The sequence below is a fragment of the Gallus gallus genome, chromosome 21, assembly GCF_016699485.2.
Source record: "Gallus gallus isolate bGalGal1 chromosome 21, bGalGal1.mat.broiler.GRCg7b, whole genome shotgun sequence".
Classification (NCBI taxonomy): Eukaryota; Metazoa; Chordata; class Aves; order Galliformes; family Phasianidae; genus Gallus; species Gallus gallus.
In genome coordinates, this window is record NC_052552.1 from 2,436,488 (window position 1) to 2,456,460 (window position 19,973).

Here is a 19,973-nt window from a genome sequence, read left to right on the forward strand (position 1 = left end):
AACCAGCGGGAAAAAGTAACTAAACATTTCTCCCTTTGCTTTCTCTGTTTCACTCCAGGCTGCGTCTGGCTCGAATGAATGAGGAGATGCGAGAAGCAGAGGGTCCCTTTGGACAACCAGGTCAATATCCCAGCAACAGCCCCACTGAGCTCCAGTACAAGAAGTGTATACAGGAGTTCATCAGCCTTAATATAGATGAGTGTTAGTGACAACTTCCCCACCTCCCCTTTGCTGTCTTGAAGTGGGGCTGGATTTCTGGAAGCCCCAAGAGCCCCATCCTTGGTATATTGGTGTTTCTTGCAGATTGGTCTGTTTTTGATGCCTGAGCATATGGGTTGAAATGCACGCAGGAAGGAATGGGGTCTTTCCTCTTAGTGTGAAGTTCTCATACTTGACTACTGGATGGTTGATTTTTGTGTAGGAGACTCTTGGGGCCTAACCACAGACCATGACGTGTGGATTTGTGTGTGTGGAAAGTATGGGAGATGAGTTTAGCATTAAACAAACAAACAAACAAAAAACACAAAACAAACAAAAAAAAGGAAAGAAGAAAAGGAAACCCTCTATCACCAGGAGAAGCCCAGCAACAATACGATCAGACGAACCTGTCATGTCTCTCCTTCAGTGTAGTCACCGTGCACTGAATTCTTGTCTGAACGATTTGTTTGGCAGGGGGTTCTGATGGGGAGCCCCCTCCTGGCAGTGTGCCCAGCAGCCTGCTTTCTCCTGGGAGTCTGCAGCACCTGCGAGCTGCTGGGACCAGTTTAGAAAACTCAGACGTGACCTCTCAGTCGGGAACGTGGTGTTTCATGGGGTAGATACTTCGCTCCAGAAGGCAAAACAGAAGGGGTAGAATTGAGAGCGATGGCTGCCCACCTTACTTGCTCTCAGGACTATTACTAGCCACGCTCCCCTTTTTTTGGCCTTGGTGGTTAGCTGGTCAAAGCCATAGCTCACCTGCTTTCTGGACCAAGATGCAGTCTGCACAGTGGTGTGGAAGCAGCGATGCTAATCTTTTGAGGCTGGGAGAAGCTTGTCGCTGGCGATGGGCTTTTTGTGTCAGGGAAGAAAAGCCAAGTCCAACTCCCAGTGCCAAAACGGCTGTCTGCACGATGCCATTTGGTTTGGTTTGTTTCCTAGTCAACGGATTTCTGACTTTGCATCTCTGTGAAGGAGACTTCTACCTGCATGTGTATCCCTCTGTGCTCACCCCGCATGCTGAAGCATGTGAGTAGGGCATCTCAGCAGCTGGCCCAGGGACTCCTGAGTTTCCCAGTTCCAGTGGCCAGCACAGTCTTCTTTTGGTTTCTTTCCTTTCTGGTGTTATTCTTTGCTGGAGTGGGAATGTGTTTTGACTCGGAGCACTTTGTTGCTAATGCTTATGGTCTGTGTTACAGGGATCACGCTGCAATAGCTGTGCAGAGGTGCTGCTGCACCTGGTCCTGTCTCAAGTGGACATACAGAACATGTGTACCACTAGTAGATTGTCCTCTGGCTGGGAATTTGGATGCCAAGCTGAGATGTGCTCCTGTAAGAGCCACTTCAGCATGCCCTCAAACTGCTGTAGACATCAGTGTGTTTCAGGACCTGCGGGTGGCAACCCACAGTTGATATTTAGCCTGCCTGGGCACCTAGGCTGCTAGGTGTTGGGCCATAGTGCCTTACAGATAGTGCTGGGATCCTGAGGGGGGTCAGGATCTCACGAGGAACGCAAAATACCAGGCAGAGTTCCCCATCCTCCTGCATTACATCCGCAGTGATACACAATCGCACTGTTTTTCATCCGATACCTTTGACTTCTTTCCTTTCTTTGCCAACTGGCTGCTGTCTTGCTGCGGCCCTTGGTGGGTTCGGTCCTTCCAGGTTTATTTCTAGGGGCGTAGGTCTGTCCTCAGGAGAACAACCAGCTCTTCGCTTGAGAAAGTACCCTCAGAGACTGAACCAGCTGCACTTGGACTCCACCCATTGTGTGAAGGTGGAAAAACCAAGAAGCTCAGGCTCTGGTAGTTGTCTTCTCAGTTCAAGGGACAGTCCCCGCTTCCTTAGGAAAGTGCTGTCCCACATTCTGCTTCAGACAGACTGCAGTTTTCTGTCTGTGCAATCTGGCTTGAAATTCTTCTTTCTCTTGGGGCTTTCTCATTCTTGTTCCCTTTGGAGCTGGGAGATGCCCAGTGCCACAGCCCCAGCTGTGTTGAGAACCTGAAATAGTCCTAATGAACACACTGAGCCTGCTGCAGAATGGTGGCAAGGGGGAATCTGGCCCCAGGGCCTTTCTTCCTTCCCTAAATCACAAAATTCACGAGCTTAGCCCCATATGCTTTCATCACTCCACCTGTTCTGAGTGCTGTGTACTCAGCCCACTGCTGCTGGATTTGGTCCCCATTGGACACCCTCCCTGTGAGCTGAGCCTGCTTGTTCTGCAGCCAGCCTTCAGCAGGACTGTTGCCCCATCAGCACTTCAATGCTCAGAGCAGGACAGGAACCAGCGTGCAGCCAAAAAACTGCCTTTGCTGCTGGGGTTAGGAACTGAGAGACCTTCTCTAATGAATTCTCTTCGATCCCATCCCATCTTGCGCTGATCTGCATCACTTTAGACGTTAGAGCTGATGTGGTCTCCCCAAGTTGTGCTCTTTTCTTGAAGAAGGAGACCACACTTGCATCAAAGGTGGCGTCTTTAGGGCACTTCAGAGATGGTAAAAGCAGAATCCACGTTTCACCACCACCACTGTCCTGCTCTGTCAATGAATTTCGGCACGGTTATCATCTAGCAACGTTTTTCACATGCACAACAACTTAAAAGCACCCCAATTGGTTTTCCAGCTTTTTACGAGAAGGTAGAAATAGGACTGACCTTTCTGTAAGCCGACGAGGACTGGAGATGTGGCTTCCATTTTTGGGTCATTTGATTTCACAGTCAGCATTAGTGACTCATAAGAACAATACAAAAAATCATGTACAGGTAGGTCCAATGAAGCTCAGACTCACTGCTGAAGTACATGAAGTTAAAACATATGTAAATACTGATGCAAAAAGCAGTGTCTTGCAAGACAATTTATTTAACATGTATTGGTACTTTATTTAGATTCAATGTATAAAGCGACTTTGTGCACTTTTCCTACATACAGTATTGGGGGGTTTTATGTTCTTTTGTTATGGGTTTTGTGCTGTCTTTTTTAATCAGTGAAATTGTTAAGTATTTAATTTATTATTGATGTGCCCAGAGGACTAGTGCAATTTTTATTCAATACAGTTTGTCTGTATTTAACGTCAGGATTTTTTTGTAGCAGTGTTAGGGAATATTTTTCAAATCCTGCCTTTTTTCCCTACCGTTTTCCTTTCTCTCCCTCTCCCCCCCCCACACCTTTTCTCTTCTATTTTCATTATACAGATGGTGAGGCATTAAATGCCTCTAGTTTGTAATATAACCAAACACTTTAGTACGTCCTGCGGTTTCTAAAACAAAACAAGGTTCTCCAGGAAAATAACGTTAAGGAGGCACTTCTCAATGTTTTCTGTGTTTATTTGCTTTCTTGGATTGGGGTGTGTGTGTGTGGGTGCGTGTGCCTAGATGCGTGGAGTGGGGAAGTAGTACAAAAAGGTTTGTTTTCAGCAAAATGAATGGCCAACCAGGCTCCAGGGAAGGTTAGACGTGAACTCCTTTTCTTTACCTTCAAGTACAGCTGTATTTGTGTTGTACAATCATGTTTGAAATACTGAATGCCAAAAACAACTCTTCTCGTTCTTCCTTTAATCTCCAAGAGTGCATTCAGTGTCTCTATGACAGTGACTTGCACCCATACTTAACATGAGAAGCTTTGCCTTTGTCTAGAAAGCAACATGCCAGGCATTCTCCAACCACAAATGGACCAAAACCTGCAGGTTCTGTCATCTCCTGCGTTTTTGAGAGCTGCATGATTACTTATATACCTGTACCAGCTTTTGAGTTGACCCGAACCCTGTAACCAGGTGCCCGGAAGCATAGCCTAGGTTTCAGTTTTAGGGGTCTGGCATATCACCCATTCCACATGGGACAACTTCAAGTTGCTGGCAAGTTGAAATGATCCCCCTTGTGATCCCTCTCCGTGTGTCATCTGGGGTTGCCTCAGGTGTTTTTGATATCATGGTGTCTGCAATATGCAGTTCCTTCGAGCAGTCTCGAGGCACAACATGGAACTGGAAGAACTGATGTTCTTAAAGGAAGAAAAGATTTGACAAGCTGAGACTGCCATCAGCATAAAACAGATCAGTGACATCTCAGAATAGCCCAAGGGGCTGTTATTATGCAAAAGTACAACAGGACCTCCTCAAGTAATGCACTGATATGTGGCTGTCCAGTAGCCTAACACAGCTGCCAGCTGCTGGGCTGCCTTTGTCCCACCTCCCCGCTCACTGCCCGAGCATTATTGCTTTCAACCAAAGACAAACCAGAACGAACGGCTTCAACGTGCTATTTAAACCACAGGTTTGCTGATGACAAACGTCTGCGTGCGTGTGTGTGAGAGCATTTGGTGCTGTTATGTGGAGAAGAGGTGGGGAAGGAGGGGACCGAGCGGGAGCAAAAGGAGAGAGTGGGAGTTTGTAAGAAGGCTGTTTCTTTTTTTTGAGGTTCCAAACTATAGAGTGCTGTTTCCATAGGAATATGATTCATATCGCAGGTTCCTCTGCCTGGTAGGGAAGTTGGGCTGGGATGCGGCCTTTGGGAGCTGCACATCCAGCGTGAGTGGGAAGACAGGATGGTTATGGGGAGCGAGGGGTGGAGGTGGGGTAGGAGCACAGAGCGTTGGTGTGGATTCCCCACCCTGGAGGAGCTCAGACAGCCTCCTGGTGGCCAAAGCTCCTCCTGAGCTGAAGCCTTCACTCCAGGCCAGGGCTGGCACCTGCTGTAAATAGCATCACCTGTTAACCCCCCACCTGCCTGCTGCCACTACCACTTTGGACCACGTTTTTTAATCCCCCCCCCTCCCCTTCCCTCCACACAGCCCGTACCGACTGTAACTATGGAACCAGATATTCTGTATGTTATTATCTTTGTACCATTTGGAAGCTGTTGCTGTGCTGTCTGCCTTTTTTCCCTCCTTTCTCTTCTACTGTCTCTTGAAACACTGTTAATAAAAGCCTAGATGAACTCCTCCCCTCCTCTTTCTCTGGCTCGATTTATTCACCTGGCTTTTCTCGCCTTGTTGCCTCATATCTGGATCTGGAACGCCATCTGTCCCCTTTTAACCTCTTTTACTTTTCCTGCAACCCCCAGCTTCCATTTGTTGGCACTGAAGCAAATGCCACGCGACCTCTGTGCCCTCAGAGCGTGCCTGTGCTCCCAGAGCTCCTCAGTGCGAAAAACCCAAAGCCTCAAACCCTAAAAAAGCCTGAAAACCCGAACCTCACCCTCCACTCGCCACCAGGGCTGACCCAACTTGATAACGTCACGCCCAACATGGCCGCCCGGGACCGACAGATCGCTGCGCCCAACGTAGCCACCCGGAAGTAACAAACCGCCACACCCAACATGGCCGCCCGGAAATCCGGTGGCGCCGGAACTCCCAGCATGCTTCGCGGCATGGCTCTAAGTGATGCCGCAGCGGGGCAGCGCCTGTAGTAGCGCGCGCGGCATCCAGCAGGGGGCAGCGGAGGGCGCGGGAGCACCCGAGGCCACGCATTCAACGACCCGAAGACTCCGGGTCGCCCTTGGACGCTCTAAAAGCTTCCAGTGATCCTCACATCTTCCCCTGAGCTACCCACGAAGGCTATGGGACAGCAGCGTACCCCCAGAGCTTGTCTGCTCTCCTCACGGCGCCCTCAGGCCCTCCCAGCATGCCCCCGCTGTACCACAGAACACCCTAGAGCACTCCCTGAGCTCCTCAGTGTGATCTCGGATGCCCCAGAGGCTTCCCAGAACGGCCTCGAGGCATTCCAGGACCCCCCATTGTACTCTAGGACACCCCAGTGACCTCCCAGTGCTTTTCAGTGTGCCCTGGGGGTCCCTAAAAGCCCCCACAGACCACTCAGTGCACTGTAGGGCATCCTAGTTGGCACCCAGAGCTCATCAGTGTGCTTCGGGATGTCCCAGATGCTTCCCAGTGTGTCCTTATGGCCTCCCAGGACTCATGCTGTGTGCCCACAGCCCTGCAGCTCTCAGCTGTGGGTCTGCCCTCTCAGTTGCTTCCCAGGCCAAGCAAAGGGCTCAGGGCGACTGCGAGGGCCTCGAGGCAGCTGCACCTCTGCAGGCGAATACCTGGGATCTTTCCCTTATCTCTTCCCCGGTGGCTACGTGGGTTCATCTTCAGGTGAAAACGAGCTCAGTCTGCGGCAGAAGTTGTCCTGGAACACCGAGCAGTGAACGTACAGCACAGGGGGGGATGTGGGTGCCCAATTATCTCTGGAATTACAGCGTAATTCTGCAACCTTTCCTGCACTGAGGGAGGTTCTGTCCCACAGCGGCGGCCGAACCCTTCGCCTTCAGCCATGCTGTGGGCCGGGCCCTAACAGGGCAGGTAGCCCAGGGGTGACATCACAGCACCAAGGTATGACCCTAAGGAAGAATCTGCACGGCTGATTATTGCTCAACTGCAGCAGACGATGGGAATGTTCTGTAATACAGAGGCGGCTGCTAATCTGACAGCTGGCCCACGCCCTCTGAGAAGGTTGCTCCAAGCTGCCTGCAGGCTGGAGGCTGCTGCTCGTGCTTCTCCTACCTCCAAACCATTGTTTGGTTCTACTAAAGGTAGCACAAGCAGATGGGAAGCAGATTTGCCTCCCATCTTGAGCCCCACAGCCTTGGCTGCGCTGGCCTTGTGGCTCATCACCCTTCCTTCCCACTCACACGCCGTGTGCAGCTCCCTCCTGCCTTGCAACACCGCTTCTTCTGTGTCTGCACGTGCACAGCTTGAGCACACACCTCTGCTGACAGATCCCTGCCCTGCGTTGTTGCCACATCCCTCTTGCTCCAAGGCTGATGTCCAGGCAATGCAATGCCGTGCCCTGTTCTCCCTCATCCCCAAACTGACTTTTCCAGAGCCCCCAAAATAGAAGGAACCATTCATTTCCCTTCCAGTGATGGTAATAAACCCAAATATTGGGTGGAAGCAAAACAAAACCAAACTCAGTTTGCAGTCATGGTCTGCGCTCAGAGTGTTTTATTATTACAAAAATAAGTTACAAAACAAAGCTCGGTGCTTTCTTCACAATCCTTCTGCAGAAAGTCATAACAATAAAACCTACGCCGACGCTGTCATCAAAAATAAATGTTATTTTATGTACACATAAGTTACTGTCAAATATTAACATCAAAACATCTCCACAAATGGGCTGCACTGAAAACGCAGCGCTGTTTTAATCTCAGTAGCTCCGAGGCTTCTTCTGTGGCAGAAAAAAAGCGATCAGCCCTATTTCTTCCCATTCTGAGACAGCGGGTCTCACTTGAAATAACCCGGGCTGAAGCATTCTGTGCGTGGTCCTCTACGTGCAGCAGTGGTAAGCAAAGGACAGAGCTGTGATTGGAGCAGCTTATGGCAAATTGTCATCCCCGACAATGGGGGGTGTGCACTCCTTTCCCCCCCCCCATTGATGCCCCCCCTTTGGTGGTAGGCTGCCTTTTCTCTGAAAATGAAATGCAGTTGGCCTGTCTGACACCACACAAACATTCTTAGTGATTTATTTCTCCTCCCAGAGAGCTGTCCTTCATGTACCTGAACCCATTCAGCACCACGTCCGGGCAGTGCTCAGGTATTGCCTTGCTGGAGAGCTGGGCAGGATGTGGGTCACTGCTGTTGGCCACAGCCATAGGCACTCCTGAAGTGTGGCCATGGGCAGGAGCAGTGCCATTTCCAGCCTCCTGCACAACACGGTAGCTTTCTAGGGTCAGGCTCACACTAGGGATGGAGGGGGTGCGGGCTACATTTAATGTCTTTGACCTGAACCTTTGGTAGCAGAAGAGGAGACACAACACCAACGTATCTATGAGCAGCTCTAACATTTCAACTACAGACAGCACTGAGGAACCAAACCAGAGACTCCATTGGCTTCCCATGCTGGACAGAAGCAGATTATCCTGTGGAACAAATCAAAGGACTACGTTTACCAAGCAGAAAATCATTGCATACTACCAGCAGGTCAGTTAGCTGTTCGTCACCTGGGGACTAATTGCGTGTCTCTCTGTAAACTATGGCATTTAGAAGCCTATCCCTAAGGAAGAATAATTCCAGCCCACCCTGGGGGATAGTCCTCCCTCTGACCACACACAGCACACTGTAATTAATGAGAGCTGATCTACAGCAACCTTACCGAGAGCAAAGGAGACTCATTCACAGACTGGTAGTTCAGCTGCCTGTAGTAGATGGTCACCTTGGCAATGTCCTTCCTGCGTTGGAGAGAAGGAGCAGTCAGTGAGGTGCCCACATGGCCTACACCTGAAGGAAGGCACTGCTGGCATTGTTGTCTCGATTTTACACACTGATTGCTCAGCAACAGGGGCCCCCATTCCCTCAAGGTTTCCTTCTGAGTGTGTTTAATACGAGCCTGGAAAATTAAGTCAGAAAAAAGGCTGCAGAAGTGCCCATCTTACAGTGTCCCGAGGAAAGATGGGATGTTTATTGCATGACCCTGCCCATTTTTTCTCTTGCCCTCCATTTCCAGTGTAACATTCACAAGTTCTACAAAGACAAAGCCAATCCGCAGTTCAAGAGATGTATTTTCTCTTGGTAACTAACCTGTTGCTTGTAGAATTATATCCATTCTGATGCCTTAGAGCTTGGCGGATCCAGTCCTGCAGCAGATACATGCATGTTACTGACAATCCTGTCTTCGAGTTTCATTATGTTTAATGTTTTATAAAGGTCATCCCTTGACTCACAGAGCTTCCATTACAGGACCTCAGACACGGTGACATGTGAGTTACTACACCACGACACCCGCTGGAAGCAGAAAGTTATTAATGCCATTCTGTAGGTGGGAACTCAGGCAGTGACTTGCATTGTTTTGGGTCACAAGGAGGTTTGGATTAGAGCTGGAACAGAATGTGCCTCTCCAGAATCTCAGTGTGGCATCTCAGCTATGGAGTCCTTCCCCTGTGCTCAGGTTTGGGACCAATTTGCTTTATTTGCCTCTTTCATTGCTGTTGCCTTAGTCTTTGTGTTTATTTTCAGTGTTCCCATAGCTACATGGCTACAATTCCACCTCTAAACCCCACAGTTGTCTGTATGGACTACCTGAGACTTCCTCGATGGCCATTTGGCTGTCCCAGCAGACACCTTGTACAGCGACTCCCTGTTAGGACAAAAATGGAGACTACAATCACTTTGACTCTTGGTGTATTGTCCAGAAGCAAGACACATCCCTGCTTGCTGCAGTGCAGTTGGACTAGGTGACCTTTAAGGGTCCTTTCCAACTCAAGCCACTCCATGATTCTATGATACTTTGCTTTCAAAGCAGCTCCTTCCATTTTGCAAGCTGGCATTGATCACGCTCTACTTCCATGACCTACCTGCAAGGCTTGGGGCACTGGTCAAAGCAATTCAGGTGGTGGTTCCTGAGCCTGCTGTACAGCTGGTAAAAGCAGTGGCCTGGGGGAAGAGAAACACACTCAGGGAATGGAAGGCAAGCAAATGGAACGCTTCCCAAACCTGTGCCCAATCTCGGCCAACACAGACACACAGCATCCCCTCAGAGAGACCCTCAGTCTCCCTTTGCAATGGTTGCAATGGCCTTAAGAACGTGGTGGTGATGCTTGATAGCATCACAGTTTTCATGCTCTGTGCAAACACAGACAGGCAGACATCTGCCAGTCTGGATGGATTCAGTGGTGTGAGCAAAGAGGCTGAAGCACAAAGCAGAAGGGCAGCAAGCAAAGGAGGCACATATACAGCCAGTGTCTGTTCTGGGAAGCTGCTCCCTGCTGATGAGGACAGGACAGCACGTTTTCCCTTACCCCACGCAGGCTGCTTGTTGTAGTTGCAGTACTCAGCACCAGGAGGCAGTGGGTAGTAGTAATACCCGCAGCCACATTTTTGAACCATTATGTGCTGAAAGCAGGAATGCAGACAAGCCTGGAAAATATAAGACACAAGGGAACGGATAAGCCATCAGTCCTCCAGTGCTCGCATCTTCAGTCAAGGCTCTCTGGAGGGTAAGGTATGAATTGTTTGTGGGGTGCATGGAGACCTCTGCCAGCCACAGTGACAATACCTGCAGGGTGTAGGAGTTGTAGAGGAGTTTAACTTTCACATCGCTGCCATCTGTTGTGCATTTCCCATAATTGCCACCCAGGCGATTCACCTTGTCCTGCAGACACAGAAGAAAGGCCTGAGTGATTAGCAGCTATAACTGATGGTCCTAGCCATCACCATCTAAACTTGTCTGGATGGAGCAGCACATAAAGGACAGGAAGGACAGATGTTTATATATATGCTTTGCTAACAGAACACAGAGTTCAGCTCCTCATAGCTTTCTGCCATCAGAAGGAATAGACAGCCCTCAAGCCAGCAGCCAACCTGCTGGATGCCAATGGTGGTGGCAATGCCTGGTCGGATGTCAAAGCCTTCATGCTCGAGAAACGGTGTCTGGTTGTGGTTGTGTATCATCACTTTCACACCTGCTACTGTAGACAGGAGTGGGATGTGATCCTTCTGCTCTGCTCTCAGGATAAGGGAAAGTCCTGCAAGACAAAGAGGGAAGCTTAACACAGCTTATTTGGGGGCAGAATAGGAATGTCATTGTGTCTTGAATTCTCAGAGCTGATGGAACTGCTCTCCTAGCTCACAGAAGAGGCACTGGTGTTCCTTAGACACCTGGGGGATGGTCAGGTAACTACTGCACATCTTCTTTCCACCCTTTGCCAAATAACATACCATAAGGAATTCCTGGTTTTGTTGCTGTCCAGAAGGGGTCTGTTCCCTTGCTGTTAAAAGTATAGCAGCTTCCAAAGACTGGGTGGTGAAAGTGAACATAGTCACTGAAACAAAGAGAGGTTCCAGTCAGCTTTGCAGTATGTCAGATGTAGGCTCAGTTTTAGACTCCCAAGCCCTTGAGTTTTGCTGAAATCCTCATCAGTATCTGAGGCAGCAGAGTACCTGGGCCTGCAGGGCTCCCCATCGTACTGACAGGAGTAGACCATGTCTTCTATCTTCTCCTCGTGATCAGAAATGTTGATTATAACTGGCTGCTGGGACATGATGTTCATGTAGTGAAACCTGTACCACTCAAGGATTGCGTCCATCCCAGATGAATAGGTCTTGTAGAAGCAATTCCCACCTGTGGCATTGCACTGAGAGAGAAGAAGAGAGGGAGGCATTCAGCACAGCCATGACCCTATGATGCTATGATTCTCTCCTTGCTCAAGTAGAGCGTGATGGGGCCTTAGCCCCATGGAGGCAGGTTCACATCCCCAAGAGGACCCACACTTACCAGTCTGAAGCCCACGAGAGACTGTCTCTTTCCCGTCCTATTATTGAACTCAGTTGTTCTCAGTAGAGAGAACTTTTGGCTCAGTTTGAAGCTGGATCCATTGTGGTTGCCTGTGCTTGGCAAGTCTCTCACGTGGATGCTCTTCTCGTTGACGTGGAATAAGCTGGCAGATGTGTTGATGCCATATAGAACAGTAACAGATTTCTCTGCCATGCGATCCAATTGAGCCAAGTGCTCACTAACCAGATCAAACCTGCAAGGACAAGAGAGATTGGCTCGTTGTGAATATCCGTGTGTCTCTTAGGCAAACCAGCTGCACAAACAGGCCCTCCTGTCAGCCAATTATATAATTATTCTGAGGAAATTACATAATTCCCTCACGATGTAAATTAAAACCCCTTGATAAGTCACCACAACTGTGTGAGCTGTGTTTGGTGAGCGCAGCCACTCAGACTTCAATGGATGTTTTATTGCTTCCTTGAAGCCATTTGTCTGAACAAATGAGCAGGCAGAATCTTAGCATGCATCACTCCAGTGCACTGTGATTGAGCTATGGACAAATGCATGCAGTGGCTGCGTGTTTTGGGGGTAGGCTATTTTTATCAGAGCACAAAATCAGGGAGCGCTCAAACCAGGCAGCAAGGCAGAGTTCTGATCCTGAACCAGTGCATGAGATAGACTGTTGCACAATCACAAAGAAAGATCTGGTCTGAAAACCAGTTTGGAAATAGAATCGTAGAATCGAATCACAGAATGGCTTAAGTTGGAGGGGGATCATTGAGTTTCAGCCCCCTGCCATGGGCAGGGCTGCCAACCACCAGATCAGGCTGCCCAGGGCTGCCATCCAACCTGGCTTCAAACAACTGTCCTTCTCCATCTCATGGGCTGTTCCTACTGCCCACCCAAATCATGTCAACCTCTGCCAGATTCAGTCAGCTGCAACCATTTCTGGGCCATTGTAGCTAGGGACAGGGCTGCAGCCAAGGGGAAGCCCGGGTTACCTGTACGGGTCCAGATTGCAGATGGTAATTGCTGGAAACATCTTGGGCTCCGAATGCATCGACATGGTCAGGACAACGGGGTAGTCCCAGTACTGACTGAACATGAGTGCAAACTGCCAGTACAGCATGCCAAAACTGGCAAGTAAGAGCAGTGTCCAGAAAGCTGTCTTCATCTTATTGCTGCTTGAGCACACGAGGCGGATGGTGCCGTGGATGGTGGTGTTCTTACAGAAGAACTCAAACATGTCCTTGAAGGAATCATAGAACTCTATCAAGCCTTCTTTTCTCTCTTCCTCCTCTCTTGCCGCTTCCTGCTCCATCCTTTAAGCCTGTTTCTGTTCAACAAGAAGGAAAAAAAGAAGAAAAGATCTTATTAGCTTTCCAGAAGGACCACTGCTGATCTGCAGGTGCTTTCCAATGGGGTGCCAATGAGTTTGCTGTTGGCAAGAGCTGAAAGCAGCAGTGAGCTGGCCTGCATCCCTCTTCCCGGAGTTTGGGCAGCCGAGAGCAGAAAAGAAACTGAATGTTCTGCATGCCACTGCCGGAGTGAGTTCAGGTGTTTGCATTGCTCACCCTATGACATCTCTGTTGGTGTGGATATGCAAAGTTAATGTGACTAATCCCCACGCTGCTGAGAAGTCTGCAGCCCAAGGGGTGTGCAGCTTCCTTCTTTCTAAGAATACGAAGGACCAACGCTTAGTTCCGAAGTGTTGTACCACCATTTATCAGCACTGACATGCAAATAGTTCATTAATACGAGCAAATTACAGGTGGAACCCGCTAGGTTGGGAAGCTTGAAACAGTCTCTTAACCAGCAGTGTGGCTCCAACCTCATGCCAGGGAATTGAAGAGTAAGTCCAACTTCAGTGGGTATGGAAGGGGCAAACTGGGATCTGTTTTGAACTTTCCCATGGTCTCATGTTCTGCAGAATGGAAGTGAACGGGATTCACATCTGCCATCTCTGAAATACACCGCGGGAGTACAAATACAGGTGGACACGATCAGGAATTTGGGAAAGGAAGTGGAGAACTCCACCACCTCAGTTGAAACCACAGAGGGAATTAACCCAGCTGGGAGGTGGATTAAGCACTGCAGGCCCTACTCAAAATGAAATGCCTTTGGGTTGTTTCTGGAGACCACAGTAACATGAATTAGTGCTATGAGAAATTCTACCACGTATCTCTTACATGAACGGTTTCTTCCAAGCACCTACAAATCTTGTTATGAACGTTTACCTCTGTTTTACAGAAGAGAGATTGAGCATCATCCAGGAGGGGCAAAACTGGAAATCAAAATCCACCTCTCCTTCGTCATGGTAACTAAACAGGCTGCTCTGCTGCTCTAAATTACCCCTGAATTGTGCTGATGGAAATGTGAACATTATTTATGCTCGTGCTTTAGTCAGCATGGACTGAGGGCATCTTCCTACGTTTCAGTATCAGCTGTCATGTTCAGTAAGTGGAAGTGTGCCATCAAGTCCTGCAATATGTGAATTTCCAATGTGACAGCTCTTTGTGAATCACCGTGACTATTACGCTATTAGGAGAAGTTTGCTGAGTGCAACGCTTTGCTCCAACCTTAACTCCAAATGTAATATGGTAGCAGTTTGAAGCCAAGAAAGGAGTGCACAAATAACTAAAGCATTGTTCAAGTGTACTACCAGGGAGAGCACCCCAGTTCAGATGGTCCATGATGTGTCCTGATCTCTGGTGCCTTCCCCCTCAACTCGACCTCCCCATGCTGAAACTTGGCTTTATCTCAAAGGTTCTTGGGCCAGCATGCTTCAAGAGTATCTTAGGGGTATATTTGATAGATCTTAAGGAGTTGCAAGCTGTTAAGACAGCTTTTTCATGGAACCTTTTCACGTCATTCATTAAGAACGATTCTTAAAGAGTACAAAGGGCTCCACAGAGCTGTACGTTGGATCAACTTTATGACAATTAACTACTTTATCTGACAAGGAAACCCAGCCTGGTGCCAGCTGCTTTCCTCAAAGACCATAGCACATCCACGATTGATTTTTGAGATACCATTTAACAGTAACACAAAACTAACTCAAGGCCCCCTGCAGCTCCTAAAGACTTCTATAATTAAACACGACAAATACTTTTTCAGTTTTCTTAACATAGTTCATTTGCAACAAGTACAGAAAGTCCAGATAGAGGGGGATATATATGTAAATAAAAAGCGTGACTGAATAAAACACGTGACAAAGAACGGCAGTGGGAGATGAGCAGTTCCACTTTCTCACAAACACTATGCTGACATAGTTAAACATTCACAAATCATAGAATCATAGGATGACTTAGGTTGGAAGGCACCTCAAAAATCACCACGCTCCAACCCCCAGACCACACAGAGCCATGGTTTTCTGAGGCAATGGCTACAGATCCACTTGGCCAGCCTGAAGGTTTCCAACTGAGTGCTTTGGTCAGAAGGATTATCCATGACAAACTGGAAAGGAGTCCCCAGATAACACATTTTTTGGTTAGATTCTATGCTAAGCTACATTCAACCCTTATCTCACTCAACGTTACTCAACTCATACATTGAATGAGTCCTTAAATGCTGGAGATGAAAACTGCAAGACCAAAATGGGGAAAGGCAGTAGAGCAATGCAGGATAACAGGGAGCCTTTCAGAACACATATACAGGTAATGAGACATCCTCTCTCACCCATCTCCCAGGTCAGCCTGTCCCTAACTCACTTAGCACAGTGCTTAGAGCAGTGAGCATTGGCCCATCTCGTTGGCGATAGATGCCTGGAGAGAGGCTGTAGGTTATAGAATCATGGAATCATGGAATCATGGAATCATAGAGTCATAGGGTCATAGAATCATAGAATCATAGAGTCATAGAATCATAGAATCATAGAGTCATAGAGTCATAGAATCATAGCACGGCTTGGGTTGGAAGGGACCTCAAAGACCATCAAGTTCCAACCCCAAACAGGTGTACACTCATCTATCATCACAGCAACTTCACGCTCAACATACTAAACACCTGAACAAGGGCACAAACATCACGCAGGCAAATACTGAAGCACATGTGTATAGACCTAGAGCTACAAATCAGTTGCACATAGATCCAGAAAGACACAGCAAAACAACAAAGACCAAGCTGCAAACCACCTCTACTGTACCTTGGCAGAAACTTTGAGAGTTTAGAGCAGGCACTGAGCTCAGCCTTCAGCTCTGGACGGAAGACAATCTTGGTGCCACACTTTGGGGCTGCCTGTTCTAACTGGAGATAGGCTGGAGCTCTCCAGCCTATATGGATCAAATCGATGACATCAAAAGGGGCAGGTCTTGTTAAGAAACAAATCATGGAAATTATTCAAAGTATGATCCAGGGAATAATAGGAAGTGAATGAACTGGACAAACAAGTTAACATGAAGGTTACACTTGGGTTAAGGTTGGTTTGACTGAGGGGAAGGGGTGTTCCTTTTTTTTTTTTTCAATGGCCTAAACAGGTTTTTAGCTGTATTTCATAAATACCTAGTGAGTTAGCCACAGATCCTGGAAGGTTCTTCCTGCTCTGAGCTTCCCTATCACGGAATTAGCTTTCTGCCTTCTCTCCGTGGTTTCCATGACTTGCACGATCACTGGTAATTGAAGCCATTAAGGTCTCCTCATGTGTGCTTCAGGAATTACATACTCCATTGTAATCTGAAGTGATCAACTACTTGGTCAGTGCAAGGTACACATGGCAGTGGATTTCTTCCTGCTTCTCCAAAACTATTGCTCATCTGTAGTGGATTTTCCCACAGCCATTAATAATTTGGCTCTTGAGATTGTGGGACTTGAATGGGTTCAATCTGAGCTATCGATCGTCATTTAAACCAAGGCATCCTGCATTTGTTACACTGCTCAAGAAGCCTGTTATAACATGATAGATCTTTTCCAACCTGAATGATTCCATGATACTATGAAATTTTAAATTAAAAAAGAAAATCCATTTGGCTCTTGAATCAACAGCTACAGCAGAGCCACTGGTCACTAATGGACAAAGCAGTCAAATTCTCATTAGAAACCTCAGAACACTGAAAACCTAATTCTGTCACCTCCATTTATTTGTCCCCCACCCTTCTTTCTCTCTTCATTTGATATTGTGCAATAGCAAATGACAACAATAAATCCTTGACAATGAAATTGTTGCACAATGAACACTCACACGGCAAATTCTGTTGCTTCATTATGGCTGCGGGCCTCAGTGCAGAGATTGGCTCAGAAAGCATTGTTCTGATGTGTTGCCAGACAGCCAGGAGATTTTCCTGCAGGAAATGGAGAAGAACTGGATATGCAGACAGCGCTGTCCCTCAAGCAAGATGCCATCTCTGTTGGCCCTTGCTCATTTGTCATCCCATGTCCTGAGCTGAGAGGAGAAGGGAAGAAAACTCTTTGGCTTGTTACAGGTTGGTGTTAAAGATTCTGCAAGTAACAGAATGACCTTTTGTGCTGCAGAAAAGGACCCTACACTGGCTTTCATTGCTGTGGTTGATGACACGATTCTCTCCCACCTGACAGATTGCTGAAAACAGGAATGAAAGTGATTCCAAACAAACCTTTGTATACCTTTGTATACGTGCCTCTCTCATATCAGCACCAGCTCAGCGTGACACAGGAGATCAGAGACTGCAGCTATTGCACGTGGCAGTTATTTCAGGAACTGATGCTCTTTAAGCACCCAGGGATACCCACGATAGAATGCAATACTGAACTGTACGCTGATCTGGGGGAACCCAAATTGAAGAAGGAAACCCAACCCCCTGCTCCCAGCAGTTCTCCTTGCAGCACACCACGCCATAATTTGCTACCCACTAACTGCACCAACTGTCTTTCAGTTATTAACTTTCTTCCTTGTTGCATTTGTTTGATGTTGTTGCACGCTCTCACACTTGTCCCATTACTTTCCATCCTTATTCCTGACCATGCCTGTGCCTTCCAGAGGTTCCTGTTCCTCCAGCAGCCTTCATACGTCTCATGTTAATCTTGGCTCTTAGAAAATCAGGCTTTACGCACGTCACTTGGTCCTGGGTGGATGGAGCTGGTTCTCCTGGACTGTTCCAGGCACTCCCCAAGCCATCTTCCCACACTACCCCTCACTGCAGAGGATGCTGCATCCCAACCCAGCTTTCCCCACTCTGGCATTGGCGTGCCTTGCCTCCTCCTGTTTGGAGGGAACTCCCTCACAGGGCTTTCTTTATGGCCACTGGACGAGCCAGTCTATTCCTCCTCCCACTCGAAGGCAGACAAACTCCTGTGGGTGAGTGCAGAAATGGGCAACTCCCAGCATTTCTCCTTGCGTGCCATGGTTGGCTGTGCTTTACGGGCTAGAGCTGGCACACACCGGGCTCTGCCTTTTCTGTCTCTTGTTATTCAGAGCTGCTTTGCCTTCCTTTCAGAGCAGGGCACTAAACTGCTTTCTGCTGTCCGTGGTTGTACCCATGAGACGATCAGAGATGTGGCTAAGGGGATCTGTATCTAGAAACCACAAGGAACACTGCCTGCAGGAGCAGGGGAGCATTGGGTTGGCTTCCTGTGCTTGCTTGCTGCTAGCCAAAGCAGCTCCAAGCACCGCAGGGCTGCCAAACCTGCTCACAGATGCGCTGAGCTCCCCAGTGCTTGGATTTATCCCCAGCTGGGCTGAAGCTGGAGCATCCCTGCACAGCCCAGAAGTCACAGCAACGAGCACATGCACATTCTGCTAGTCACTGGCACTTAAATACTCCCTAATTACACCCCTGGTTATGAAGAGGCCCCAGGTAACCCCTGCTTTTCATTACGCCTCCACCAGAGGCGCTTACAGCCAAAATGCAGCTGCAGCAGCAAAATCCTGCTGGCCCCAGTATGACCAAGCATTCATTTCCACTCACTCACCTTCCTGAATAAGACGTGTGTCGCTGCTCTTGTCATCCCTCTGGGATAACACCTCCTCCTTTTTCTCTTCCTGTTCTCTGCTCTCCGTGCTCCTGTCGTCACGGGCCTTCAGAGGCTCTCCACCTGCCCACACTCGGCCATTTCAAAGACTGACAAAGCGGTGAAGTCCTCCTTCCAGTGGACTTTTTGCCCTCTTCCAGCTCAGACGTGGGATCTGTAGGACTGCCAACACAGCCAGGACTGGCAGAGGTTGGAGAACATCAGCGAGAACCTCTTCTGCGGACACGTGCGATGCGGCCGTCTTGGCATCACAGATCTCCCATCTCCATCATGCTTGAACACCAAATCTCCCCAAGCAGTTGGCCAAGCTCCTGGAGAAAGTGGCAGATGGTATCCCTGGCTCCTCTGTTCTCTTCTCCCACGGTGGTTGCTGCTCCCTCTGGTACCCAGCAGAGAGATGGCAACGCAACGTGGGCCAGCGGCGCGCTGGGGTTATTCAGTCCACCACCTCCAGGCTTTCCTATGGGAGCCGGAAGAGATGTCAACAAGAGGAAGAGGCACTACAGTATGGCAGCTGGGAAGGAGGGGAATGAAGAAACCGGGAACAAACTGCGCAAGTGCAAAACAGTCATTAGCAAATCAGTAACTGAAACTAGCTATTACATAAATGGCTGTGGCAGCTGTCATACCTCTGTAGCTGGATGCTTTTCAGTTAAATTCAGCTGCAGTGCTATTTTTTCCACCAAGCAGCCTCCGAAGGTTGCTTTTCTCCTCCTAATGAACACATCTGAGAGTTATTGCAATGTCACACAATCCTTAAGGTTGGAAAAGACCACTAAGATCATCTAGTCCAACCACGCCATGGAGCTGGTGGTTGGGGTTGGACCTGGGGATCTTAGTGGTATTTTCCAGCCTTAATGATTCTATGATAAAACCTGGCTTGAAAAAATATGTTCTAATCTTTAAATGATGTCAGAATCAACACAAAACCCTAGACCAACGTGAATACCACACATGATTTGCTTTCGATTCTTTCAGACATGAATACTAGGAGGTCCATAACTAGCTGCACACCCTGGGTCTGTTTGCTGTGATGTTTGGGGTGTGCTTATTCATAAAGAAAGCGCTGCACTGAGATGGTAAGCCCTGAGATTTGCCTTTAATCATATGCTTTTCATTTTTTCCACGTTCAGGACAACTTTATCAGCCAATTAAAGAGTGGAAATGCTGCCACGTGGCTCCCAAAACCCATGTGTAACCATGAGTAATGTGGAATGAATAGCCTACTGTAACAGCGCAAATATTCCTCGTCTGACCTGTGTGGTCAGCACTAAGGGAAATCCTCCATAAAAAGTCCCCAAAAGTTAGACCAGGAATGGTCTGTAACCAAAAGGAGATGGACTGGCACTATATAAAACCCACCCAAAGGCAGAAATCTCCAAACTCTTCACATATAAAGACTACGTCCTATTTGCTGGAGGCTCTCTGCTTGCCAGGAGTGGCATGTTTTCCAAAACAAGAAACAAATGCAACGTGAAGATTTCATTTTTTGCTCCATCTACAAGTCCACAAAGATGATGCTCCACCCACAGACAAGGGCAGAGTCTGCCACAGCATGTGCAAGGAAACGCCAATCTGAAAGCCTTCAACTCTTGAACTTCTCTCTTCTCTTGCTGTACAATCTTGGGCAAATC

The 19,973-nt window shown here is 48.2% G+C and overlaps 2 protein-coding genes across 16 annotated transcripts in view; one reads left to right on the forward strand and one right to left on the reverse strand.

Annotated features, from left to right (window-relative positions):
* The window catches only part of ACAP3 (ArfGAP with coiled-coil, ankyrin repeat and PH domains 3), a 65,762-nt gene extending 62,256 nt beyond the window's left edge, over positions 1–3,506 (forward strand). For all 12 annotated transcript variants that reach the window (XM_015297115.4, XM_004947414.5, XM_004947415.5 and 9 more), the window contains one exon: positions 59–3,506. In XM_015297115.4, coding sequence (XP_015152601.2) covers positions 59–206 — 148 coding nt within the window. In that variant the 3' untranslated portion in view covers positions 207–3,506. The remainder of the gene's footprint in view (positions 1–58) is intronic.
* A 3,725-nt stretch (positions 3,507–7,231) lies between these two features.
* Positions 7,232–18,767, reverse strand: SCNN1D (sodium channel epithelial 1 delta subunit). 4 transcript variants are annotated; one of them, XM_015297121.4, is made up of 14 exons: positions 18,280–18,767; positions 16,574–16,673; positions 12,399–12,733; positions 11,398–11,650; positions 11,064–11,257; positions 10,842–10,945; positions 10,485–10,648; positions 10,180–10,275; positions 9,923–10,040; positions 9,479–9,557; positions 9,204–9,261; positions 8,706–8,761; positions 8,281–8,356; positions 7,232–8,047 (listed from the first exon to the last, which is right to left on the reverse strand). In XM_015297121.4, the coding sequence occupies exons 3-14, from the start codon at positions 12,716–12,718 to the stop codon at positions 7,643–7,645; spliced, it is 1,923 nt and encodes a 640-aa protein (XP_015152607.2). In that variant the 5' UTR covers positions 12,719–12,733; positions 16,574–16,673; positions 18,280–18,767; the 3' UTR covers positions 7,232–7,642. The 4 variants fall into 4 exon arrangements, with proteins under 4 accessions (XP_015152607.2, XP_425742.4, XP_004947475.2 ...); XM_425742.8 differs by lacking the exon at positions 16,574–16,673; XM_004947418.5 differs by lacking the exons at positions 16,574–16,673; positions 18,280–18,767 and adding an exon at positions 15,542–16,537.
* Between the last annotated feature and the right edge of the window lie 1,206 nt (positions 18,768–19,973).